The sequence below is a fragment of the Molossus molossus genome, unplaced genomic scaffold, assembly GCF_014108415.1.
Source record: "Molossus molossus isolate mMolMol1 unplaced genomic scaffold, mMolMol1.p scaffold_m16_p_22, whole genome shotgun sequence".
Taxonomy (NCBI): domain Eukaryota; kingdom Metazoa; phylum Chordata; class Mammalia; order Chiroptera; family Molossidae; genus Molossus; species Molossus molossus.
This window is the reverse complement of record NW_023425358.1, coordinates 37,354,367-37,381,998: the sequence shown is the minus strand read 5'-3', so window position 1 is coordinate 37,381,998 and position 27,632 is coordinate 37,354,367. Positions and strand designations below refer to the sequence as shown.

Genomic DNA, 27,632 nt, shown 5'->3' with positions numbered 1-27,632 from the left:
ACTGGCGCAGGGGACAGAGAGGAACCGGTTAGGCTTTGGGGGCGAACAACTCTGGAGTCCTGCAGACAGAGCAGCGCAGGGGACACGTAAGCGGATGCACCGCTGTGTTTGATGACACCTTCCAAGGTCGTAGCTGGAGCGATGGACGGATGAGCACCTTCCGCTGCCGGCCCCCCACCCCCGGCAGATGGCCGCAGGGGGTGCCACGGCAGCCCGCGCGACAGTGACGCCTTCCCGAGTGTCCGCAGGTCCTTCCCGTCACCTCGGGGAGACGTTCCCGGTCATCGTCAGGATGCAGTGACCGCTTCTCTGACCCTTGAAAATCCCTGACGGCGGCGGACAGGGCGTTACAGGTGTGCCGCCGCCACTCGGAGACTTTCCGGGTTCATTTTACAGCGACGAGGCAAGTTCCTTTTAAAAAAGCAAACGCACGTTTGAAAACGGTGAGTCGAGCCCGGTCAGTGTGGCTCAGTGGACGGAGCGGCGTCCCACAGACTGAGAGGTGCGGGTTCGATTCCCGGTGGTCAGGGCTCACGCCCGGGTTGCGGGCTCGATCCCCAGTAGGGGGCGTGCAGGAGGCAGCCGATCGATGTTTCTCTCTCACATCGATGTCTCTATCTCCTTTCCTCTCTCTGAAAAGCAATAAAGACATATTTAAAAAATAAATAAAGATGGAGTTGACTCGAAGGACACTGCTTAGTACTGACAACGTTGCTGGTGTATAGAGACGGGAACAAGTCACAGGGTCTACCTGAGTATCCGAGGTTTGAAAAGTACGGCTCGGGTCTACATCTCATCCTCGGGGGTTGAACAAAGCGGAGCTGCGGGGAGTCTCGGGGCCGCGAGGGGACGAACCTCGGGGAGGCCGGGGCGGGCATGGGCCTGGGCTGGGCCGTGGTCAATGCGGGCGGCACTGGGCTAGGGCCAGTGTGGGGGTCAGGGGTGTGAGAGTCAGGACGGGGCTCCCACTCCTGTGGTTTGCGTCCGACTGGTCTCCCTCGGCCCAGGCAGCCTCGATGTGGGGACGGGGCTGACGCCCGTGAGGACATGCTGGACACGGGGCCCTTCGCCCAGTCTTGCTTGGGGCCCGATGAGATGGTTTGCAGCCCCCACAGAATGTGGGGTGGGGAGGGTTTTCGGCTAGAGAAGGTGAAGTGGTGGACTGTAGCTGTTCAAGGAGTGGATGGAAATCCCCCCCCACACACACGCACATGCACACACACGCACGCCCCTCAGTTCAGACCTGCCCGGGTATCACTCGTCACCGGACCTACCCTGCAGCCGGCTCCCCTCTGTCTGGAGCTGCCCGCCGTCCGCAGCCCCGAGTCCGCGGGTTCCCCTTGGGGTGGGGTTGGCTGGGCCCGCAGAGGTGCCTCTGAGCCAGGTTGCCTTTGCAGTTGGAGGGTCTCCATGGTGACAGAACCCGCCTGCATGGTTGGACTCGGAAGGCGGGGACGGGCTGTCCGTGTGCGGCCGTGGGACTCGTTACCGGCAGGGGGAGGCGTGCTCCCGCCGCTCGAGCCTGGCCGAGTGGGACGCACGCGGGATGCACCAGCCTCCCTTGTCCCCTCTGCCCAGGAGCCACGACCGTAGCTCATGGTGGGTGTGACCGGCTCCATGTCCCTTGGCCGGCAGGGGAGGCAGGTGCCGGGAACGGGCTCGGGAACCCGGGACCATGTCGGGAGAGTCTGGGTGACACGGCTGGAGCCCTGGCGTGTCTGCGGCCGGAGCTTCAGGGGGTCTCTCGCGGGCTCTGCGGAGATGGCGGAAGGGGGCCCCTGGGTGAGCTCTGAGGGGTAGACGCACCTTAGCGGCCCGTGGTCTCTCGATGCCGCCTCCGTGGCGCACAAGGTCCGTCCCTCCCTCCGTCCGTCCATCCGTCCAGTGTTTATTGAACACGGAGGGACCTGCTGTCCTCATGGGGCTCATTTCGGGTTGAGAGTGAGGGAGTGAAGGCAGGAGACACGGGTGCTGAATTGAAGAGAGAGGGTTGGAATAGAGGGGGATTTCCTGCCCCCCCCCCCCGGACACGGGACGTCTGTGTGTCACAGCGGGGTTGGGCACAGCAGGTCCTGACTGGCGGGACAGATGGCCTCTCCGGCCATCCAGTGGCCCCTGGACTCCCAGGCTGCAGGGCACCAGCAGGTCCCCCCTTCCCGTAGCCCCGTCCGCAGAAGCCCGGCGGGAAGCTCGGGGTGGCAGCGGTGGGCCTAGCCGTCGGCCTGGGAGCTGCGTGGGCGGTGAAAGGGAGTCACCCCGGGAAGATGGGCCGTGGGGGCTGCGGTCCAGGAGGAGCGAGCGGCAGGGTGGGCGTCCCCGTCTGGCTGCACCCCACGCGCTGATGCACAGAAATAAACGTCTACAGGAACACGGACACGCTCTGTCGTGTCCTGCGCGTGGCGGTGTTCACACTCGACAGCACCGCTGACCACGGCATGGAGATGGCACGGCCCGCCGAGCCTGAAATACGGCCGCTCCAGCCCTTCGCGGAGCGGTTGCGGGTCCCTGGAGTCTGTGGAGGAGGAGGCTCCTGCGAGACTGTGCCTGGTTGCTTCGCTTAGCAGACCGGGGGGTGGGGGGTCAGGTGGGGGGTGAGATTCTCTGCTTCCAGCTGAGTGGTCCGTGTGGCAGCTTCCTCCCGGGGCACTTGACACGGAGGCTTTGCTTATAGGCGCCGGATAAATGTGTTACTCTCGTAACTTTGGCTCATGGTCACCCAGATCGCCACGTGGTCCTCAGTGTCCAGGCAGCTGTGAAAACAGCTCCCTCCGAGTGGGGGGTGCAGGCGAGACTCTGAACCTGCGGGGGGGGGGGGTCGGGATGTGACGGAAGCAGAGAGAGAGGCCGGGAGAGGGCGGCTCATTTTACATGTTCGAGACATTGCGCCAGCAGAAGACGGTCTTCGCGGAGCCGGGGAGCCGGGGTGCGGATGCGGACCCCGCAGTGGGCCGTGGGGACCCGGAGCTGCCAGGGAGCCTCCGGCAGGAACAGGAACGGGAACTCGGGGTGATGAGGGACAGCCCTTAGGAGGCCCGACATCCCGGCGTGCGCACACGGACACCAGGTGTGGAAATGCCCCCGGCGCGCATTAAGTTGCAGGCGCTACTTCCCGAGCAGGGCTGGGAGCTGGCCGCCCTCGCTGAAGCCCTCGTGTGGACCGTGCCCACCGTCCAGCCCGACTAGGCCCGTCCTCTGACCACCACCCCGGGTGCGTGTCTGTCTCTGGAACGCTCGTCTGTCTGCAGCCCCCGTCCACACCCCTGCGCTCTGAGTGCGGAAGCAGCGGGCACATGACAGAGGGGACCGCTGGTCACATCAGCTCGCTCGGAAACCGTGCTCCCGAGCCTCACACGAGCAGTTGCTATAGTCCCGCCAGAGCTGCAGGTCGCCGCACAGGGTTCCCGCGCCCTCCACGCCCGCCGGCAGGTGCGGCGGTCCTGTGGGCGTCTGCCTCAGGGCCCCGGCCTGGGTGGGAGCCCCAGCAGCCACTCTGACACCACGGGCCTGTCACCTCTGAAGGGAGAAATCAGCATACCTCACTCACAGTTGTGTTCTAGAACGTTACAGATCGGTAAGCGTGTCCAAGCGCACACATCGCCCCGGAGACCTTAAATGAAGACGTCACTCGGCACCGCTGACCTAGGAGAGGGACCGGAACCCTGTCTGAGCTCAGCTCTGAGGAAGAAGTGGGGGGGCTGTTGAAAGTCGGGGTGGGGGGTCTTCGTCCGCCTGTGTCTGCCAAGTGGCTTCACTCAGAGGAAAAGGGAACCCCGATGTCCTCCTGAGGGGGGAGTTTCACCCACGGCAGGCTCCTACCTGCCCACAGAGCCCGGAAGGCCGGCACCCTCCTCCCTGAGGTGTCTTCAGAAGGACGCTCTGGGCTGTAAACCTGGCAAGAAGCTTTTAGGAAGATTTACGTCTCAGAGGGGCAGAGAAGGATGTAGCATGATGAGTTTTCTAAGATGCTGTGTGGACGGGGGGACACCGCTCTGTGGCAGGTCCTGCGGCAGGAGCAGCCCGGAGCCTTGGCCACAGAGAGGCGGCATTTACACCACTTGGTCAGGAGACACCAAACATGCCTGGCACCAAATTCCCACACCTGACACTAGAGGTTTTAGATCTGTGTGAAAGTGAATTAGAGAATGGTCATCAGTTTCGCCAATGGATTCTTTTTTTTATCCTCACCCGAGGACATTTTTCCATTTTTTTTGTTCAGGTAGAGTGGGAGGGAGAGAGAGGAACAGAGAGAGAGAGAGAGAAACATCGACGTGAAAGGGACACATCGAGTGGCTGCCACCCACACAACCGACCAGGGCCGGGGACAAACTGCAACCGAGGTACATGCCCTTAGCGGGAACCGAACCCGGGTCTCTCAGGACCGCAGGCCGACGCTCTAACCGCTGAGCCAAACTGGCCAGGGCTCGCCAATGGATTCTTTATAGGAAAAACAAAAACAAGCAAACCCTAGGAAACCTCTTACTAATGGTCCTTCCGATGTATTCAAAGCATTCCCTTTGTGAAAACCCAAGAGAAAGGCAGACTCACAGATTTACTCTTCACTGTGAGTTTTGGGGAAAAGCGTAGGTTTGGATACAGTGTAACCACGGAACAAACGCAGGTTTGGATACAATGCAACCAGTGAACAAACGTGGGCTTAGATACAATGTTACCACCGAACAAATGCAGGATTGGATACAATGTAACCACTGAACAAACGGAGGGGAGAACATTGACTGAGAAGGGCTGTTTGAGTAAAATGAAAGCCAGGGCAGGGTGATGTGGGGTCATCCAGCGCTGTCAGCTTAGTGACACCCGGTCACCCTTGCTTTGGAAGTGGGACCTGCGTGTGTGTCGGGGCGAGGTGCTGGATGGTGCAGCGCGCTGGTGTGCGTGTGTAACTGTTCTTTGCTGTGTGTGCCCTGTCTGTGAGGCCCTTACAACGGTCTGTCCACTGTGTCTGACGAGGGCCTCGGTTGTCCAAACATGGAGACAGATGCTCACTCTGGGTCCAAGGAGGTTCAGGTCCAGCTTCTGACGGTGGGGGGAGACCAGCTCCCAGGAGTGCGGGCCGCGGCAGGCTCCGCCACACTCCTCCTCTGAGTGTCTAGGGGCACCTCCGACTCAGTGAAGTGGGACATGCTTGGACTGCGTGATGAGGGCACGCCGCCACCCAGGGAAGGCGGGCACCTGCCCTTTGAGGGGTGGTTTCCATTCGAGCCTTGGCTGTTCTGAGTAGTGCGGCAAAGCTCTCCCGTTCCCCCTCCCTCCAGGATACGACTCCCCCCTGGTCCGCGTTTCCAGGCCGTAGCCACTCGCTGCCTGGCGCCACCTGGGTGAGGGGTCTGCTGCCTGGGCACAGGCGGGCGATCGGCACCCTCACTTCCTGCGGTAACGCCACTTGCGCACGATGTCTAGGATGGTGCGTTGTTACCGTGTTCAGACTCTGACGTCTCATTCACACGCAGAGCGAGCGTTACGGGAATCATAGGGTGTAGCCCGGAAAGAGACAGCAAAGCACTAAATTTGTTTCCAAGATTTTGATAGAATTGACGTGCTGCCGATGAGGAAATCAACGCAGAACTTTGAAAGGCAACCAGTGACATTCTGGACCGTTTCTTAGGCAGCTGCTGTGCACCAGGTGCAGAACCGAGCCCCTGGGGTGCACAGTCTGGGGATGGGAGGCGGAGGGGATGGGGGCGGGGATGGGAACACGCTGCGTCTGAGCACCGGGACCCTTCCCGCGCAGGCCCGTGGCTTCCTCTGCAGCACGGCGCGTCGTGGGGGAGGAGGCTTCTTCTCTGTCTCTAATATAGTTTTATTAACTTCCGTGGGAGCTCAGCTCAGCCATGCTCGCTCACCTGCTGATGGCCGAACACCTCCAAGCTTTAGAGGCAACAGCTTCCAAAGGCACTGTGTTTACGTCGCTATTGCTCCCAAGTTCCCTGTGAGCAGCACATTAGCGGCCGCCCGGCAGAGAAAAGGAAACAGTGTGAGCGCTGGCTGCCAGGCGGCTGCTCACCGGGAGATGGATGGGAGGCGGCCCGGGCGCTGGCGGTGCGTGAGGGGGCGGTCTGCGGGCTCGCCTGCCATCCATCATCCCGCACCGACACCCAGGTGCTCTCGCGGGCCCAGAGAGGGGGCCTGTGAGCCTTGTCCGGGAGGGTCAGGCCGGGGGGCTGGTCCCCTGGGGCTCAGGCTGATGAAGAAATGCCCACCACACAGGCCGAGTTCCTGGGGAGTCTGTTCTCTTACGGGCCTGCTGGTCCTCCGGAGGCGGACTCGGAAGAGGTGACCCCTGCAGGGCGTGTTTCACGGGTCCCGTTTCCCCAGCCAGTGGCCAGCAGGTGCCTGACTTGGATGAGCAACACTGTGTCCCAAAGAGCTGTTTGCAAAGACACAAGAAAGCAGACGTGGCAACTACCAACCTGATGGAGTGGAAATTGGAAACATTGTTTAGAGTCCGTGGTACTATGTTGTTTCTGGAATTAGGCAAAAGAGTTTGAGAATCAGAAACTTCTTGACTTTCGACAACGTTGGATTTGCCCGGTTTCAGAACACCCGTGGGTGGCCGATCGTGACACCTGCATGTTGTGAGATGAGGGGCACATGCAGGGGGCGAGCCAGCCCCAGCCTGCGGGGAGGAGCCCGGGTTCCCTGGAAGGGGGTGGTGATGGGGGCTTTGTGGTTCCAGGTTGGAGATGGGTGTCGCCTCCATGAAAACTGAAGTGTGAGCCGTATGAGACGCAGAAACCTTGTATTACCAGCCAGGTCATCACTCACTCCCAGGGTGGCTGGGGGCCGGAGCCAACTTCATGCACAGACCCACCCGAGCCCCCGCTGTCCCCACGTGGGCCTCACAGCGCACCAGATGTGGCCGCGGGGTTGCAGTGTCCGAGGGGCGCCAGCGGGGCCGGGCACAGGGCGCAGAGACCGCGACAGGCAGTGGGAAGGACACGGTAGTGATGTTGGCTGTCAGGGGCCAGAGCTGCCGGAGAAGAGTCTGCAGGACGGACGGGAAGATCCAGGGAGAGTCTCACGGCCGTCGTCACTGGTCTCGTCAGATCTCCACAGCTGAGGACACAGCAGAGCGGGTGTGACCCGGGAGGCCCGCAGAGGCCCCGGGTGACAGCCTGGCCCACCCGCCTGGATGGAGGCAGGAGATTAAAGGAGAGACGGTCCCGTCCGACAGCCCGTCTCCGGACCTGAGCTTCGGGGACCGGATCCAGCTCCAGGAAGAGGAGAAACGGGTGGTGGGAGTTTGGGGTTGAGCCTCATTCTCCTCAGAGCGGAGTGTGATCCTCTTCGACTCTGTTTCCAGAAAGCACAGTGGGGAAGCAGAAGCCTCCCACTCCACCTTTCTGACCGAGCGGATCTGGGGAGGGTGGTTCCGGTTTCTGTGTGGAGAACAGACCGGAGGAGGCAGTGGCGAGCCAGGCGGTGACAGTCACAGTCCAGACAGAGGAGTGGGTGCCGGTGCCACCTTGAAGGGGCGGGGGTGTCCGTGGCTGGGTGCGGAGTAAGCCCCAGAGGCCGAGTGACCAGCATTGGCCAGTGGGCCCTCTGAGTTGGAAAGAATGGGCAGTCAAGGGTGACCCCAATGATTGGGAAGCCGGTTCTGATAGGAAGAGCAGGTTTGGGGATGAAAGCAGACATCGATTTGTGAAGACTAGAGACTCGGCCGCCAGGGATCGGGTGGCCTTGGGCTGCTCAGGGGCACTGGAAGGTATCCGTTCCTCCCCAACAGGGACGGTGGAATACGGTCCTTCAAAAATTCCTCATGGCGTTTGAATTAGGAAGAAAATGAGGACTGAGACTCAGTTTGCGTCAAAGAAAGTCATTTAATGAGTTTCTTTAACACCTACTGATTGAGCCCTTTAAACCAAATGTCAGAGGATCCTCATGTTTAAAACGCCGAACACAGGGGCGTTTGTAACGGGAACATGAACAGAACTCAGTTCAGTTAATGGGATTAAGGTGATACCTTTCCTTTCAGAAGTTAATTGAGTTTAAATGAAGGTAATTTGGCTGACGTTAAAAAATCAAATGGGTGTTGGGGGAGGGAGGGTAGCAAGCCCAAGACAAATGGATGCCTTAGGAAAAGGAACGCTTTGGAAAATTAGCTAAACGTAGGGAAATGGGCTACGTGTTTCCACATCTAATTAAGTAATGAGTCTTTTATTGGCAGGGACACTCCTGCACAGATACCTGGTCTTCACGGGATACCTTCAGTGAAAGTTGTCCCTTATGGGGCCGTGTTCATCAGGGAATTTGGCCAGGGATATGGGGATCCTGTACCAGTATGTAGGTGTATACATGTATATTCTAAAAACATTAAATCCATCTCAACCTTATTGAAGCTACAGAAACTTGAAGGCATTTGATTCTCACCATATAGGTATGTTAACCTAAAAAAATAACGCAAAGACCCGCCCTGGCCAGTTTAGCTCAGTGGTTAGAGCACCAGCCCACAGACGAAAGGGTCGTGGGTTTGATTCCGAGTCAAAGGCATGTGCCTGAGTTGCAGGTTGGAGCTTGTGCACGAGGCAATCAATTGATGTCTCTCTCACATTGGTGTTTCTCTCCCTCCCTCCTTTCCACTCTCTCTAAAAATCAGTGAAAAATCTCAGATGAGGATGAACAAAAATAAATAAATAAGTAAATAAAAGGCCAAAGTGAAAGGCCATAAGCATTTATTTGAGATGAATGAGAACAGCTATTCCAGAAGCACTGACTCTCAGGCAAAAGCCCAGACAGTGTTTCAACGGAGAGACAAAGGCGATGGGTTTTGATGAGAAAGGGAAGGGAAACAGTCACATCCCCAGAAGGAAAGTGTCACTTTGGGGGCAGATAAGGTAGCACAGTATCACTGGCTCTAAACAATGTTTCCAATTTTCATTCCAGCAGGTTGGTAGTTACAATGTCTGCTTTCCTGTGTCTTTGCAAACAGCTCTCTGGGACACAGTGTTGCTCTAGGCCCCGTGCAAAGGTTACTTTGTCCTGTTTTAACATCCGAAGGTTTTAGGTGTAAGACGTGCCCGGTCTTTCCTCTGGGGTGGCGGCTCCAGCTGCGTTATAAAGTGGCTCCGTTTACATTATTTCTACAGGTGTTCGTCTGTCCCAGTCGCCCGAGTTCGGCTTGAGTTGAATCGAGTAATTGGTTTGGAGGCTGTAGAGCCCAGAAATCAACCACCTGGCGCTTGGCAGAGACGCGCGTGGCAGAGAGAGGCGGAGAGGGAGAGAGAGAGGAACCAGCTAGCCCAGCATGGCTCTGAACAGATACTTGTGAAATGAGCACTCATGGGACACGTCTCATGGGGAACGCTGTCCGATTGCTGTCACTGCCGAGGTGGCCAGAGCTCCAATACGGTGGCTTGGCGATTGCTCTTTTTATTAAAAAGTACTTTTAGAGATCTTTATTTTTAAAAAAATAGCCTCACATTATGGGTCCAGAGTCTTTTAAAAACTCAGTGGGAGAAGCCCCGGCTCCTTTCATAAGATATTTCACACTTGGGCCGTTCGCGCTGTTTTATCTCAATTGTCTGGCTGCCGGCCGGCGCCGGTGTCAGGCAGGTCCCCTGTGCTGTCTGTCCTCGGGACAACCTGGAGGGGTGTCTCCCTTGCTGCTGGCTGGGAAGTTGACACACAGGGAAGTGGAGTGAGTTGCCCAAGGCCACGCAGCGAGGCCACGTCCCCCATTACAGGCGAGAACCGGGGCGAGGGTAGCCTGAGGCCGGTGTCATCTACGGGAGGTATGGGTGGGCGGATCCTTCCCGTGTGAACCTCGCCCACCTGTGCTGCTGTCTGGACTCCCTTTCCGTAGACTCTGTTCGCCTTCTCCGCCCTTCATTTCTGCTTCAGCCTGGAGGGCGGGCGTCCTCAGGTGTCTTACACGTGCGCTTGGCCCGTGCTGCTGCAGTCCCCGCACGAAGACTCGCGTCCTCTCTCTCGCTGTCTCTGAGACAGGAACCATGAGACACTGCTTGTGGGGGAAAATCACAGAAGCAGGCAGCAGGTGTGGGGGTCCCTGGCGCCCACGCTCTCTGGAGCAGCCCGTAGATCCAGCCGGAGGGGGGGTTCCGGTGGGGGGCCCCAGCCTTGGTGTGGGAAGCTGTCTCCCTCCAGCGGGATCAGGGCCAGAGTAGGAATGAAGGCTGTGTACCCCTGCCTGAGCCTGGCCGCCAGCCCATGGCCAGGGTGGGGGAGCACCGGCCCCTCCCAGGTGACCACAGGGCTGATGACCCGGCTGCTGTCACCTTCGCTGCTGTCACCTTCCTGGGACCTGGTAGGGGCGAGATGGGGTGGAGATCTGCCAAGACTCTTAGGAGAAGGACGCGCCTGTCCCTCCTGCCACCGTGTCCTCACCAGCCCGTAACGTCCTTCCTGGTGACAATGACGAGTGTCCTGAAGGGTGGCCCCAACCCAGCACCACCAGCGTCACCTGGGAACTTACTAGAAATGAAAGATTGGGGGCCCCCACCCAGACCTCGTCCCTTGGAAAATTCGGGGTGGATCCAGCGGTGTGTTTAACGCCCCCGGGTGGTGGGGGAAGCAGGCTCCCGCACAGGTCACAGCGATTGGCAGCAGAAGCCACGGGCCGTGGGGGGAGGGGCGAGGCGGGGGCCGGGAGGGAGCAGACAGGCCTGACGCTGACCTGGTGAGCCCAGGTCCGGGTTTTCTGCAGGGTACACAGCTTTGTCCCTGCCTGTGACCCCGTCGTTTCCCCAGAAACACAGTGGACGTAATGGAGACCGCGGGGTAGGCCCAGGGAGGCAGCGACCCCTGAGCAGTGGCAGCGACGCCCAGCGTGAGACCGGCTGCCCGGCCTCGCAGCTCCTTCGCCTTTCTCGGGGCACCGAGCCTCCCGTGCCCGCCACACGGTGCCCCGTCTTCGCAGATGGGAGGGGGTTCGGGTGTGAGAGGGAGGGCCGGCTCCCAGAGCCTTTCTTTCTTTCTTTTTTATTTTTTTAATCCTCACCCGAGGACATTTTTCCATTTTTTGTTCAGATAGAGTGGGAGGGGGAGAGAGGAAGAGAGAGAGAAACATCGATGTGAAAGGGACACACTGAGTGGCTGCCACCCTCACAACCAACCAGGGCTGGGGACAAACTGCAACCGAGGTACATGCCCTTAGCGGGAACCAAACCCGGGTCTCTCCGGACCGCAGGCCGACGCTCTAACCGCTGAGCCAAACCGGCCAGGGCCCCGGTTCCGTCTCGCCGCGGCCCACGCCCCGCACGGCCCTGCTGTCAGCCCCCCTGCGCCTCTGTTCTGTGGGCCCAGAGCCGTGGTCTCCAGTGAAGAGCCGCGGAGTCTCGTTCCCGCCGCCGCAGGGCCAGGGGGCCGAGCGCAGTCCTTGGAGCACACGCCACTGTTGGCACAGTGATTTCCCTTTGGACGCCGGGTTTGTGGGGGATGCCTGTGCCCTCCTCGAAACGTGTTCTCTGCGCCCCGTAGCCATCGGCGCTCCACAGCCTCGCGCCCAGAGTTCCTCGTCGCCCCACGTGCAGCCAGCACGTCGTGGGGCGTGTCACTGCTGGGCACAGCGCGCTCCTTGAGAGCAGGGGAGATGCGGATTGGGGGGACGGGATGAGGAGCTGGATCCCCGCCAGCAGGAGCTCAGCAGCAGCCCCTGCATCTTGGAGAGCCCTGCAGGGAGGGCGGCGTGGGGTCCCCAAGTGCTGGCGACAGAGAGGTGCTCCAGGTGCACTCAGCGTGGTTGGCCCCTCCCCCAGCCTCCCTTGGCCGCTGTGTTTACTGCTGGAGAGGACAGTGTGGCACCTTGTCCTTGGTCCCTGGGGTGACCTTGAAACAGCACAGTAAGTGCCCGTTGGCAGCACGAGGGCAGTGGCTCCCCCGCCCCGCGGGGACGGCCCTCCTTCGACAGGCTGCCTTCTGCGCCCTGGATACACGCGTGTTCCCTGCAGGTGCCCCCACCAGACCGCGCGCTCGCGTGTAAGGATCAGCTTTGCTTCCTCCGCATGTGAGGTCATTTCTGTTCCTTCCTCCCTTCTGCCCACGTGGCAGAAAGTCATCTCCGTGAGGTCCCTCGGCATCTGTCGGCTCCGCGTCCTCCTGCCCCGCCCGGAGTCGCTCCTGGTTCCAGGCGCTCTGGCGGCGCCCGTTGGGCTGGCGCGGGGCCCGGGTCTCTCACCCGCCGAGCGCTTGCGGGTGCTGTGCAGGCTCCTCCCTGCCCGAGCTCGTCCGCAGCGTCTCAGGGACCCGGTTCACCGCTTTCCCTCATGGTCCGGCTGCAGCAGCCCCAGACTCTCGGGTCTGCGCACCCGGCCAGGGCTGTGCCCAGCCTCTGTCTTCACTGCCCGTCCCCCCATTTCCCTGGTCCCTGCTGGAGGAAGACTGCGGGGGAATTCACGGGTCAGCTCATCCGCACGACTTTGTCCTGATCCCAGGGCCCACGGAGGCCTACGTGCCCACGGTGATTCGAAAGCTGCGTGGGAGGTGGGGCGTCGGCAGGAGAAACCACGAGGTTCTCCAGTGCGAGATGGGGGCTGTGCAGGAGTCAAGGTCGGCGGGGTCGTGGTTCTTGGACGTGAGCGACGGGGGGCTCCTGCTGATGGGGGGGGATGGTTGCAAACAGGTGACGTGTGTCTCCTCCGGGGCCTCTGTGCTGCTGTGTGCAGAGAGGGTTGGAGAGGAAGCCCACACACCCTGATGAAAAGGGAGGTCCCCAGGCACACGTCTTGGGCGTGAACACCCCTGTCGTGTGTCAAGTCTTCCATCCGTCCTCGGAATGGACGGGTGCGGGTGTAGGGTGTCTGTCCACCTTCCCACGTTTCCCGGTGAAACATTTCTCAAGAGGTGCGCCGGTGTATGTTTCCAATGTAACGTGGGGTGTCTGCAGACAGACAGAACCACTCAGGCCGTGAGCAGGACAGGGTGCCTTGTCCCCGTCCTCCACTCCAGGGCGCGGCCCGGCGCCCCGGCTCCAGCTCAGCGCGCCGACCGCTCACGAGCAGACTCCGGTTTCCTTCCCTTGTGATGAGTAGATCGAGCACACTGTCCTCCCGAGATTTACACTTCTAATATCTCCATCCGAGTGAGGCTTGTCTTGGTATCTGGACAGAATGCGTTTCTCTCTGAACTGCTAATTGGGCAGTGATCCCGGAGATAAACAAGTTGATTTAATTTTAATCTGCCTCCGTGGCCACGCATACCGATGGCTGCACTCAGTCTCCCCGGGCCGCACGCTGCCGCCCTTAGTAAGAGGCCGCCGGTATATTATGCAGCTTTAAATAGCTCGGGTGTGCGGGGCCTCCCTCCGTGAATTATCCGCGCTCCACGGCGTCTCAGGGACGCCCCACTCTCGCCGGCCACCGAGTTTCAATCAACTGTTAGTGTGACATGAAGAACCCCCGCTCTGCCGTGAAGAGCAGATGCTCCAGGCCCCGTGGTCCACGGACGGGGTTCGTTTTGCAGACTCCAGCCTCCCCCGTGTCGCCGGGTGGGAGGTAACCCGGGGCAGGGTTCCCGAGCTCGGCGCGGGCACGGTGTTGAGAGCCAGCCTCACGGGGTGTGTGTGTGTGTGGGGGGGTGCTTGGCGTCGCGGGACAGTGTCGATCCTGATTGGGGGGGGGGTCTAGTCTAGTGAGTCAGATGGGCAAGACTTCGACTCTCAGACTGGGGCCTGATTTCCCCGTCCTCACCCAAGTGGCTCTTCCGTCCCACGATGTGTCACCTCCCCGAGGCACCCTCTGAACCACAGAGCCTCAGTGGGGTCCCTGGTCACTGTCTCGGGCACCGCAGACGCCATCGTGACAGCCGCGCCCCCCTGCATCACACCAGCGGTCCGCGGTCCCGCTCTGCCCGTCGCGGCTGGCGTTCGGCGGCACGTGCGTGGGAGAATCCGGGTCCAGGGATGCTCTCCATGTCGGTGAAGAGGAACAGGATGGAGGAGAGTCCCGTCTGTTCCCCGGCGCTTCTGTGTGAGCTCGCAGAGGTACCGTCCCGGCGGAACCCTCCGCCGGCACCTGCTGGGACAAGGCGGCCGGTGTGCCCGGTCGTGCGTCGGAGGCTGCGCTGAGCCTTCCTCGACCAGGCCCTCCCCTCGTGCACCTGGGGCACGTTACACTGCCAAGGTCTTCTAACTGGGGCAGGTGGACGCCTGGCTGTGCAAAGCCATCCAAGGACAGAGACATAAATCGCTTTTTTTTCTTTATTGATTTTAGAGAGAGGAAGGAGAGGGAGAGAGAGATAGAAACATCGATGAGAGAGAACATCGATTGGCCGCCTCCTGCATGCCCCCCACTGGGGAGGGGCCCACAACCTGGGCATGTGCCCTGACCGGGGATCAAACTGGCGACCTCCTGGCTCGTGGGTCGATGCTCAACCACACCAGCCGGGCTCACATCAATGTTTCTATCTTCCTCTCTCTCTAAAAAGCCAATAAAAACACATTGAACAAAAGGTATATGTAAACATATACACACATGGACACATTTGCTGAAGTGTGTACTGAATGTAACTGGAATGTATCCCAATCTAGAATTTTAAACATCACACGTAGGGGCTTCGTGGACACAGGGAACCCCGAACTCGAGGTCTGTCCACGGAAAAGCGTGGGGTCAGTAAGCGACCCTCAGACTCAAACGCAGCCCGGCGGCGCAAACTCCCGCGGAGGAAATGGAACGGACGCGGCGCAGGCTGGAAGCGGGAGGACGTCATCTGCAATTCGAGTCTGCGGAAGAGGTCGTCTGGGTATTTTTTTAACAGGGATAATGGAGGGGAGCAGACCCACCATGGTATTTGGAGCCGGTGAACACTTTTAGAAAAATGATCTAACAGTTTAATTTTAAAATGTCAATAGTTACAGTGTGCGGAAAATTCCAACCTTGGAAGCTTCGGAGGGGAAGTTTTAAATGTCAACTTTCAAACGCGCCTGGGGATGCATACTTCTGTAAAAATTATTCTGGAGCCTTGCGAGTCGATCGAGTTTTCCGCGGCGACGGGTCTGTTCTGCGCCTGTGCGGGCGGTGGGCCGCCCGGTGTGCCCGTTGCTGCTCAGGTCGGAGACGTGGCTGTGTGCTGCGGAGCTGGGTTTATGCCATCTTGTCATATTGGTTACATTTAAAGTCCCATGGCTGGGCTGCCTTCTTGCCCGGTGCCTTTCAGGGTCTGTGCAAGCAGGGAGCCTATCGGCCCATTAACTGTAACACTAAGTCCAAGGAAAGTTGCAACATTGTTTCTCCCCACTGCTTACAAGGAGGGCAGCCTGTCACAGGAGCATAGTAACTGAGGTCCTCCCGAGACCACCCTCCATGTCTGGGAAGCACCTGTGGAAGGTGCTCTGCGGGAGGGGAGGCCTGAGCGGGTCCCATCGTAAAGAGGGCCATGGCGGCATTCGGGCGGATGGACCGTCTCGGGGACCACCCAGCCCAGTGCTGAGCCCGGTGCCAGGTGGCCGGGTGTCGGCAGGAGTGGTGGCCGGGACAATGGTATGTTTCCCGCCCGCTGCGGCCCTGGACGCGGGCGGTGGGTGGACGGCCGCAGGCGTGTGCGTTAGAGGAGCTCGTGAGAGCAGAGAGGACGCTCTCCCTGGGCCGGCGTGGTCCCGGGCCGAGCCCAGGCAGCGGGCGTGGATCAAGGGAGCCAGAGGCACGGGAGAGCTCCGTGTGGCCCCTGCTGAACTTCGCTCGGTACAGAACCCACGCGTATTTATGACAGAAGCAGCTGTTTTGTCTCGTTTCTTCAAAGTTTCTTATTAAAGTTGACGTGCACGATCACATTAGTTTCTGGCGTGTGCAGTAGTGATCGGCGTTGATCACTGTGCCGAGGCCAGTGACCACCTGTCCGCTGCACAGCTACTGTGATGCTATTGACAGTTCCGGCACCTTCGGCCCCACCCCTGCCCCGCCCCCCAGCAGCCCTCGGGGGTACGTGGTTTCTGTGAGTGCGCGTCGTGGTTTCTGTGAGTGTGCGTCGTGGTTTCTGTGAGTGTGCGTCGTGGTTTCTGTGAGTGTGCGTCGTGGTTTCTGTGTGCGCGCGCCGTGGTTTCTGTGTGCGCGCGCCGTGGTTTCTGTGAGTGTGCGTCGTGGTTTCTGTGAGTGTGCGTCGTGGTTTCTGTGAGTGTGCGTCGTGGTTTCTGTGAGTGTGCGTCGTGGTTTCTGTGTGCGCGCCGTGGTTTCTGTGAGTGTGCATCGTGGTTTCTGTGAGTGTGCATCGTGGTTTCTGTGTGTGCGCGCCGTGGTTTCTGTGCGTCTGCTCTAGAAAACTGGTGTCTGATGGGAGAGACTAAGCGGAGTGTGTGGGTCGCCTCGGCTTTCACCGGCAGGTTTCGGCCTGTGTCCAGCGTTCTCGCACTTTTACCCAGAGTGTCCACGGAGAGGACCGTGAGCCATGGAAACGTGGTCAGAAAACCTGTGCCCTTCAACCAGTGTCATCAGCAAGTTCGTTGTCCTTGTCTCCCCTTGATTCGGGAGGGGTGTGAGGTGGGCAGATCCACGCAGCCACGGTGAGCACGTGGGGGACCCGGACGCTGATCCGTCTCTGTAGCTGCCTGTTTCTGCCACTCAATGTGCCACGAAGACAAAGTATGAGCTGTGGAATTTGTTTGAAGAGGTCCGAGAGAAATCTTGGCCCTCCTGATGACTCGCTCATGTTTTTTTTTTTTTTTTTTCTTTATTGAATTTAGAGAGACAGGAAGGGAGAGGGAGAGAGAGAGAAACATCCATGAGAGAGAACATCGATCAGCCACCTCCTGCACGCCCCCCACTGGGGATCGGGCCCACAACCTGGGCATGTGCCCTGACCAGGAATTGAACCGATGACCTCTTGGTGCAGGGTCGACGCTCAACCACTGAGCCACACCGGCCAGGCTTTCTAATGTTTATGGAGCAGAATCTTGGAAGTAAATGTCTTGATGTTTTAATAACTTTTTGTTGTTGTTAGTCCTCACCCGAGGACATTTTTTCCATTGATTTTTTTAACAGAGTGGGAGGGAGGGAGAGACACCCCCACCAATGTGAGCTTACTTGGCTTCTGCAGGCGCCCCCACCGGGGATTGAACCCGAGACCCTTCGGTTCCAGGGCCGATGCCCTGACCACTGAGCCCACTGGCCAGGGCAGGGCCTCTGCGTGTGGCAGCCACTTCTGTCTCCTCCCTGACCGTCCACTCGGGACCTAAGGAAGCGTCTGCTCTCACCCACCTTTAAACAGTGGTCTTCTCACTTGAAAAGCGAGGAAGGTGATACGTTTTCGAAATACCTTCTGCATCTCTGGGTAAATCACTTTTCTTCTCAGTCCATGGAAGGCACCGGCTCCCCGAGGGACGGCTCCGCGGCGGATGTGGTCACGTGGTCTGCACAGCGACCGGTGTCCAGTGTGGGGAGCCGTAAGAACTGGCGAGCACGCTGCCCCGTGCTGCTGAGCTGCTGTGGACGTCGGTTCAGATGTCGGGGGGGGGGTCCGAGACTCAGGTTCTGACCCCACGTGGGACCCTCTTGTCCCCAGAGAGGCAGTGTGGGAGCCGCACTGTGTGAGTCAGAAGAGAATCTTGAAAACTGACCTCGCCCTCCCTTTTCAGCCACCGCGAGGGAGGCCTGCTGATGAGCTCGGTGGATGCTGTTACCCCAGGGAGCTCGAGGAAAGAGGGGAGACCGCACCCCGCCCTGGGGACACGGGTGCAGGCCTGAGGGGCCGTGGGGAGAGGACGCAGGAAGGAAACAGTGGGGACAGGGTGAGCCTGTGTCTCGGTGCCTGTGGTGGGTGCAGCCCTGATCGGGCAGAGAGGAATCTTCTGGAAAGACCAGAGGGGGTGTCAATGCTGAAACGGTGGGTAATTAGTTTCATCAAAAGTGTGTCCCTTTTCACACCCCAGGAAGGGGTGCTTCAGGGGCACATTTTACTTTCCGGACGGAAAGGCTGCCTTTGACTCGTGCTCTCCAAGATGGGTCTGGTTGAAACGCATCACAATAACCTTGGAAAAATAAAATAGGTGAATAGAAGGGAAATAGTCCCGCCAGGGAGGAAGACATACCCTCGCTATTGTCGTCAAAGCATTTGGGCATTGGCTCGCGGAAAGGCAGACAGATCAATAAAAGCGAATAGGCCAAGGAGCAGCCTAAAAACCAGATGAATTTAGTGCACATTAAAGACGCCCTTGTACACAGACACCTGGCAGCAGGCGAGTTATTTACAAAATTGCGCTGATAGAACCCGTATGGGGAAACCAGAACCGGAGCCTCTTTCTGTGCCTTCTCCCCGGAAAATAATCCCTGGTGGATCAAGGGCTTAATGTCCTTACAAATCAATTTCCCAGTAGACAGTAAATACAAGAGCAACAAAACAGACGAATGAATAGAAGATGTTCGCAGCGCCCTCAGAAGTAAGCGGTGGAGCGTGGTTCCGGCGATCGGATCTGCAGGGATCAGCGTGGCCCAGCGGGGTGTCAATCGGTGGCCTCTCTTCGGGCGGCAGCCTGGCGGGTGGTGTCCAAACGGAACACGGCGTCTCTTTAGACTTGGCGATTTCTTTTTCAGGAATGTGTGTGGTAGACCTCTGTGTGTGTACGTGCGTATGTGCACACACGTGTGCACACATGTCCGTGCATGTGTGTATATGCATGTGCATGTGTGAATATTTGGAAGCAGGGTTGTCATAGCAAAGATTGGAAACCACCGACTTGTCCATCCACCGGGCACCGGTCAGGTGGATTCTGTTCAGACTCACCTCCCCAGTGCAGAAGCGTGTAGTTTGTGGATCAAGACCCTTTAAACGCTGAGGTGGAGACGGACCCATGAGACATGCACACACTGTGGAAGTGTGCCCACCGGGTCGCCGTTGGTATGTCTTCATCTGCGTGTCTAAATATGTTGGTCGGCCCTGGCCGGTTTGGCTCAGCGGTTGGAGCATCGGCCTGCGGTACAGAGAGACCTGGGTTCGGTTCCCGCTAAGGGCACGTACCTCGGTTGCAGTTTGTCCCCGGCCCTGGTTGGTCGTGCGGGAGGCAGCCACTCATTGTGTCCCTTCACATTGATGTTTCTCTCTCTCTCTCTCTTCCTCTCTCTCCCTCCCGCTTTATCTGAACAAAAAATGGAAAAATGTCCTCGGGTGAGGATAAAAATAAAAAAAATAAAATAAAATAAATATGTTGGTCGCCCAGCCCACGGGCACTCTCGTGGGAGAAGCCTGGGAGAGAAGTCTGCAGAGAGACCTTGCATGTTTCCCCGTGTGTAACTGGAATATTTGCAATGCGCCTGCGTTATTTTTCAACGAAGAAAAGTCGATGAAACGTGAACAGTCCCCGAAGTCACCCTGGAAACGGGAGTCGCTCACCATCATGCTCTTGGTGACGCCAGGACCTGGTGACGGGGGCGTCGGCGGGTCTGTTCCCCGCCCGGCGCCGTGGCTGCCGGAGGCCCCGTTGCTCCAGAACCTACCTGAGCTGCGGCCCCTTATTTGGAGCTTGGGACGCCGCTTAGGACACAAGACAACACTGAGACCGTCCTGGCCACGCCGGGCGGACAGGAGACGTTCATGAGTGTGTGCTGCTGCTAAGTGTCCTCTCACATTTTTTATTCCTTTTCCTCTTCTCGTTAGTGGTAAGAACCTGGGGCTCTGCAGGTGTTCGTGTTTTAGAAGGACCAAGGCATCCCCTGCGCACTTCTCTGTCTGTCACAGCGCTGGCCGGCGCATCGGTGACTCTTCGGCCAGCGGGAGGGACACCTGGGGAAACCACCTGTGTCTGTCACAGCGCTGGCCGGCGCATCGGTGACTCCTCGGCCGGCGGGAGGGACACCTGGGGAAACCACCTGTGTCTGTCACAGCGCTGGCCGGCGCATCGGTGACTCCTCGGCCGGCGGGAGGGACACCTGGGGGAACCGGAGGAGGAGCTGGAGGGTGACCGCACCTGCGTTCTGTTGCATTGAACAGGCGCTCACTCTGCCAGGTCCCTGTGCAGCCAGGTCCCGAGTCCCCAGCAGCAGCCCCAGGGGCCTCAGCTGTACCTTCCTGTCTCCCCCGCAGGGCGAAGGCGAAGAAAGGCGTGCGCATCGTGGGGGTCCGAGCCAGCAGCCCCGCCCTGTGGGAGGTCAGGGAGAGCACGGACCGCGCCGGCAAGTCTGTCCCTGCCGTCATCGTCTGTCACAGGAGGTCTGCCGGCTCGGCGAACAGGTGAGTCCCCTTCGCCGTGGTCAGACGGGGCTCCCCGGGGCGGCCGGCGGCCGTGTCTCCGCACTTCGCCTTCGGCGTGTGTCGGCCGTGACGTGGAAGCTGCCGGGTGGAGAGGGAGGCGAAGTCTTCCTCCGGGGCAGTCAGCTCCGTCCACGGAGGGCCCAGCGCAGGCCGGGTCACCCGCAAGGACGGACCACGGGGATGGCGTCACCCACGAAGGATGCCACGCTTCTCCGTGGCCTCTAACCCCGTGTTAGGGCCTCTCTGGTGAAGTGCCCCCGTGCGAGGTCAGCCCACCGGCGGTGCGTGCAGACTTAGACGTGATGTAGTCGGGCGCGGCCTGTCCGAGGGCACGGGGTCCCCGAATCACGCCAGGGAGAACGTGCGTCTCCCGCTCGCTGGGTTAGAAATGAGCATCCACCGCTGGGCAGGGGTCTCCGGGACGGGTGGGCCTTGGTTTCACCCCGTTTCCCGAACCTCTCCATGGCCCCCGAGTTCCCTCCGCTCACGTTCAGTCCCAGACTGCTCCTTGCTTTTTGCGTGATGGAAAGTCGACGTGAGGGCGAAGTCGGCCTGGCGCGTGGCGCTGCACTGGTGTCCACGGCAGAACTCCCGCCCGGCTCTGTGCTGGGAGACGTGTTCATGATCCACCGCGGGCGTCCTGGGTCTCAGCTGGTGTTCATGATCCACCGCGGGCGTCCTGGGTCTCAGCTGGTGTTCATGATCCACCGCGGACGACCCGGGTCTCAGCTGGCGGCTGGCACCGGGCCGCAGGGGCTGTCCGAGGTGCCAGGCTCCAGTGCGGGGTGACCTGACGTGGACACCTCTGTGCTGCCTGCCCCGCGGGGCTGCCCCGGGACTTGGCTCCTCAATGCTGAGGCTCTGGGGTGGGCGCCTCTCCTTTGGGACCAGTGTTGCAGGACTTTGTCTGGGAGCTTCGCTTGTAGGGCAAGTTGGAGGAAAAGAAGTGGGTGTCTCTGCCGTGCCAGGGGGCTCCCCGCCGCGCTCCCCCACACACAGGCTGGTCTGTGGCTGGGAAACTGCCACTCGGTGAGGGGCTTTGTGCTGTGCGGTGCGCAGAGACCAGGGCGGGGGGTGCGTGGGCAGGCACACCCACACATGGGCACTGTCATTGCCAGCAGAAGAGGAGGACTCGGGGGAAGCGGGTTTGTTCCCTTTCCTGCCGTCCGCTCTGTGGATTGTCACCAGTAGAAGTGGCTGTCGTGTTGTCTGAAACATCTGTGGAGTGCCAAGGGGTTCAACCCATTTGAAAACCTTTGACTTTTTTTTGCTTTTGAATTTCGGGCTAAGAATTGGCCCCGCCCCTCCGGGGCCCAGGGCGGTCAGGACACAGGAGCTGCAGGTGCTTCCGCGGTGGACGGTTCCCTCCTGGACCAGACGCCTGGCGTCCGCGGAGCTGAGGGAAACCAAAGGCTGGGGCTGGGACCCCGCAGGCGTGTCCCGCGGCTCCCTCAGTCCTGATGCCGGACGCACACCCCGCGGAGTGCGCTGCCCTCGCCAGGGTCCGATGCCGCTTTCTGTTTCCTAGTGTGGGTCCAGGGGATGGAGAAAAATACACACACACACAGATACACAGACATACACGCACACATGTACACACACAGACACAGACTCACACACAGACACAGAGACACACAGAAGATACATTCAGACACACATACCCACAGTCTCACAGACAGACAGACACACACAGACACAGACAGACACACAGACTTACAGATAAACAGATACACACATATATACCCACAGACAGATACACACAGACACACAGATCCACCCTCACACAGAGACACTCACGCAGACACACGGACACACACGTGCCGAGGCGGCGGCCTGCTGCATGTCCTGCGTCCACGCTCACAGGACAGCGGGCAGCCATGGGCTCGGGCCCCGTCTGTCCTGTCCCAGGCCCTGCAGCAGCATCGGGCCCCGGGCGCCCTGCACACCTGTTGAAGGACGTTCCCGAGTTAGACCCCGTCTGTGCCCTGTGTGCTCCCCGCGGACACAGGCTGAGCGGCCTCCGGCGCACCTGGTCCCGGAGTGAGGGGCACAGCAGCCCCGGGACTGGAGCCGGGGCGGGGAGGGCGCTGCTCCAGGCAGAGTCACGCGGGGGACAGAGGCTGATGGGAGTGTTTGCCCTGCAGCTTTGGGCCGTGCTCCGCCTCTTGCTCTGCCCTTTAATGAGACAGACGGACGTTGCGATGGTCCTCTGGACGCGACGTGTTCATTGACACCACGTGCTCAGCCCTTAACCTCAGCTCACGTCTCTCTTACTTCGTCTCCGTGGAGAAGGGGCGGCCGGGGTTCTCTCCACGCCGTGCGGACACGTGGACTGCGTGGCGGAGTGGGCGTCCTCGCGTCTGTGGGGCTGGCTCCTTCCCTCTCAGCGTTTCCCAGTCGTTCTCAGAAGTGGGCTCAGGTCCCGGCGGAACGCGGCGTCTCGGGGACTCCAGAGTCGTGGTCTTCGTGTCGCCGGTGACTCACCGTGGATCACGAAGCCGCGTTAATGAAGTTAAGTCACTGTGACAGGTGCGATTTCACGGCTGAAGGAGTTGCTCGTGTGCTGGTGATAACTTAGCAGGAGTGAGTGAAGGTCTCGTACCTGAGAGCATCTCCTTCCTTGATTGGAGAAGTCGGGGCGCGGCGAACCCCTCACTCGGCGCCGCCCTCTGCATGTCGCTGCCAGCTCGGGCCTGCGTGACCGCGTTGCCCGGCGCCCGCCCGTCCGCTCCGCTCGCACCCCCAGCACCGTGCTCACCCCAGCACCGCAGACGTAGGCGAGTCGCCCACAGAACCATGTGGTTTTCTCTCTTCGCTCTGCTCTGCGTAGGTGGGCAAGTCCCAAGGCCACAGTCGCTCCTCAAAGGCTGTAGAAGTGAAACCGTGTCCCATGAAGGTGAGTGACAGGCACGGACAAGCCTCCGATTAAGGAGAAATCCGGCTCCTTGGCCTGATGTCCTCCGCTGACAGGAGAGCGGCAGGTGCAGGAACATAGCAGGAATTTAATGCTTTTTCATAATTATCGTTTATTTGAGACGATACTCATTCTTCATTCATTATTCATCGTGGGTCAGGTTTTGTTTCATTTTATTTTATTACTATTATTTTTAAAATCCTCACCCAAGGATATTTTTCATTTATCTTCAGATAGAGTGGGAAGGAGGGAAGGAGAGAGAGAAACATTGATGTGAGAGACACATCGACTGGCTGCCTCCCCCACGACCCCGACCCGGGTCGGGCAGCTGAGGTACGTGCCCTTGACCGGAAATGAACCTGAGACTCTCTAACCGCTGAGCCCAACTGGCCAGTGCTCAGGTTTTATTTTAAAACGAAAACATTGTAAGTAATAACATGAGCTGCCACAAATAGAGTAATTTCTATCTCACATATAGACAGATGTTTCCACCAGGAGTGAACATTCACACTGGATCTATGGGCATCGATAAATAGATCTCGTATTTGTCTGGATTAGGTTTGGCTATTTAGTTTTTAATGCAAATACGATTGACTTAGCTAGACAGACGTGTGTTTCTCTCTCCCAGGAAAGCACCCTGGTGTGGGTGGGCCGGGGCAGGCGCAGCCTCCAGAACCGTCCCCGAGAGGATGGGGAGCACGCGTCTGTGCCAAGCTGTGGGCACAGAGCCCACAGCGGCGTCAGTCAATGATGGACAACACGTGTCCACCCACCCAGTGGAATATTACTCGGCCATGAACAGGAGTGGAGCCTGACACCGGCTGTAACCTGGATGAGCCATGAGGACAGGACACTCTGTCAAATAAACCAGACCGACAACCCTCAGCGTACGACTCCACTGACAGGGTGTGTCCAGGGCAGGCGAACCCCCCTGAACGGGAAGCAGCCCGTCGGTGGCTGGGCTTGGGGAGAAGAGAGCCATCGCTGGCGGTGTGGGCTTCTGTGGGGACAGTCAGCGCCCCTGAAGTTAGTGGGGACTGTACGGTTCTGAGTCACTGTGACGCCGCTTCAAACGGTCGTTTGCAGAGTCTGCGAGCTCCATCCTGGCAAATCCGTTGCAGAAGTCAGTGTGCTACAGAGGAGCCTACGGACACCGGCTGTGCGTGAACGGACCCCGCGCGGGGGCGCGGGAAGGGTCAGCCGGGGTGCGGGCGGTGCTCGTCCAGACGGCGGCGTTTCTGATTCGCGTTTCTCTTCGCTTGCTCGTGACGTGCTTCTGAGAGTTCCCCCGGTGCGCGCGGGCTGGTGCTGAATTAGGGGGGGACGAGGCGTGGGAGGCGGGAGGGAATCGAGGGGCAAAGCGTTGGTGACGGTGCTCAGCCGTGTCCGAGGGCAGCGCCAGGCTGGGAAGGGAAGCCCTTGGGAACTCTGCTCGCACTGCGACGGATGGCTGGGTTGGACACACGGCCCAGCGTCGGTCTCCGGTGGGACCCTGACCCCCGGCAGCCAGGACCCACAGCAGGACCAGACGCGGCGGCGTGGGGTGGGGAGAACGGGCGTTTCCCGGGCCAGCGGGGCCGTTCCGGGGCTGGGAGACCCTCACCACGCTCTCGCGGTTGTAAGAGGGTCACGGCACCATCTGCCGTGGGGTCACCCCTTCACGGAGAGAGGAGACCTGTTGGGAGGTTCAGGGAATCAAGTGTGTATCCCTGACTTTTGGGCTGGAGGTAAGAGTGGAACCTCTGCTGTGATGTCGGCGCCGCAGCGCCAGCCTCCCCCGGACAACTGACGGCCGGACAGAGCCCCGTGGGGACAGACACTGAAATGACCGAGGCCGGCATCTGAGGAAAGCCCTCTGTGAGTTCTTCCTAAGCGATGGGAACGTGTGTCCGCAGGGTACACGCGGCCCACACAGCAAGTCCGCCTGGACCGTGACGGCCTGTTTCCCCGGCCACGGGACGACTTCCCGGAGCGTGAGAACCGCGTGGAGTGAGCGCAGTGTCCTCGCCGTGTTCAGACACCGCCTGTCAGAAGTGTTTCCACTCAAGCGCGTTTTAATAACTTCCACATTAGGGACACGACAGACCGAGTATTGTCTCCAGTACGTTTGTCATGGTCAGATTGGAAAGAGAAAAAGGGGCAAACAATCCACCGTTTTTCTGGGAAAGAGGTCGCACGGACCCTCGCACCCTCGCACCCTGCGGGAGGACCGGGAACGGTCGGCATCTGGCTGGTGGGTCCCACACGCGCCGGCGGGGCCCTGAGGTGCCCCTGGTGCAGCTGCGCCGGGTGAGCGCCCCGCCGTGCGTGGACGGTGCGTGAGCCTGCTGGTCACTGCGCTGTTCCCTGGCTGGCCGTCGACAGCAACCCAGATGGACATCGAGAGATGGGTCGATTTTGAGATGGGGCCTCGCAGAGCAGGGTCGTATGTGGCGACGTCAAGGAATGGCCTAGGTCTGGTTACCGACGTGTAGCAACATTAGGGTGGTCTGGAGGGTCGTGTTGAGGGGGGCAGGACGCAGAATCGTAACCGGTGCAGTGGTGACCTGGACTCTAATGCCGCAGAGAGACCCGACGGGCTTGTCTGGGGAGACTCCGTCACTGGAGGTGTAGGTGGCGCGAGACGCGGCCCCAGGCGGGCGTGGCGGGTGCTGTGCAGCGGGCGTGGGGGCGGCCGCGGAGTCCTCCTCGGTGAGCCCCGGGGGCCGCCCCGTGTCCTCGACTGTTCCCGCCACACACAGGCCGGGAGGCTGCGACCCCTCAGACAGCACAGTGAGGGGGGTCACGAGCCCGGCTCTGTGAAGCTACCCCTCGGGCTGACTCGTTAGCACTCCCTGACCCCATCCAGATCCACAACAAGGCCGCGGGGAGCGGAGGTTCTGACGTGCAGATCTTCCCTTCATTGGCTGCGCATCGCTGGTGTTTACTGCCCCCGGTTCCGAGCAGAGGACCAGATTGAGAAGTAAATTAGTTGGCATCCGCTCTGCGTGGGTAACAGCAGTGAGCTACCGCCACGCGGCTGGACTGTGCAGACTCCCCCTGCGCTGGGATCTCTGGAGCGCCGTGACCACGATGCCGGCTTTGCGGCAGCCAGAGCAACAGATGCGGCGGGAAGAGGACCCGATGGCGCAGCAGGCGCCCCGGGATGCTGGTCGGGCTGCTGTCCGCGTGCCCCGTGCCGTGGGCCATGCCGGTGCCCGATGGCAGAGTCTCAGGGAAGAGAAAACTCGTCCACCCTTTGTCACGATTACCAAGATGTCCATAGGGGCAGGACAGCGACGGGCCTCATAACAGTCCTTCAGAAAACCACGGCTACTGTCTTCACATAGACTTCTGAACGTGCCACTTCAGTGACTGTGTGCACGTGTGTGCACGCAGGTGTACATGCGTGTGCACAGCATGTGTGCATGTGTATGCATATGTGTGTGCATGAGTATGAATGTGTGTGTCTGTGCACACATGTGTATGCATACGTGTGTGCATGAGTATGAATGTGTGTGTCTGTGCACACGTGTATGCATACGTGTGTGCATGAGTATGAATGTGTGTCTGTGTGCACACACGTGTGTGTATATGTGCGTGCGTGCATGCATGTGCACATATGTACATAGCCCAAGTGTTCTCTGCATACGTGGACAATACCCATAAAAGTCCTGCAGGGAAAATAAGTCTCTAACTGTATATCCCACATCCCTGTTGGGTCTGTATTCACATCTACCTAGATGAGCGCGAGGTGTACGCGGAATGCAGACTCTAAACGTGTGTTTTATATGCTGAGTCACTAGCACTTGTCGTCACGCATGTTTGGATAGGTGTTCATAGTAAAAAGGTGCGCACACTTTGGCTCATCCACACAGTCTCGGATGTTCAGGAGGGCGAGAGTGTCCCTTGAGAAAGTCGGTTTCTCGGGTCACTCCCTGCCCCGGCCTCGGGGCCTCGGCTCTGTGCCTTCATTTCCCGTGACAGCTCTCCGCGGTGAGCATCCCGCGGCCTCCGGCGTCCACGGCCCCCCTGGTGCGTGGGCCGCGCGGGCCTGCCTGCTGCGGGGGGCCTGGGGAGCCGTTCAGAAAGACCACAGCTTTGGAAGATCCCAAAAAGAAACAAAAGAAAATGAGAGGATCCGCCCCAGAAGCTTTATTTGCGGCCGTAACTGAAAAGCATCACGTTCTCTCGGTTCCAAACATCTCGCTCTGGGGATTGTTCTTGACAGGGCGTCTAGGGTGACTTTTCGGTGCACACATTGGGGTTCCGATCGTTTCTGGAGCCCCCACCCCCGTCAGCGCTCAGCTTGCGCGCCTGCCTCAGTGCTCAGTCTCCTCACGCCCGCGGTCAGTCTTGTCGGGGCGCCGGCGTGGCGTCTTCTCAGGAGCCGTGTTGGAGCCCGGACGCAGTCGGAGAGACTAGCGGGGAGGCCACGGTTCTGTGTTCGACCGGAGCGTCTTCCTTTTCCCAGGCGTTTGTTACGACTCGCGTGCCCTCGTGCGCGCCGCTGGGCGACACTGGACCGACCCGGTTCTAGGACACGTCCCGAGTGGCAGAGGTCCCTCTGCCCATGTGCAGCGAATCCTCGTGT

The 27,632-nt window shown here is 59.6% G+C and overlaps 1 protein-coding gene across 1 annotated transcript in view; it reads left to right on the top strand.

Annotated features, from left to right (window-relative positions):
- The window catches only part of TMEM132D (transmembrane protein 132D), a 150,555-nt gene that overhangs the window by 68,868 nt on the left and 54,055 nt on the right, over positions 1-27,632 (top strand). Inside the window, 1 exon segment of the mRNA XM_036277306.1 lies at positions 19,978-20,124. Coding sequence (XP_036133199.1) covers positions 19,978-20,124 — 147 coding nt within the window.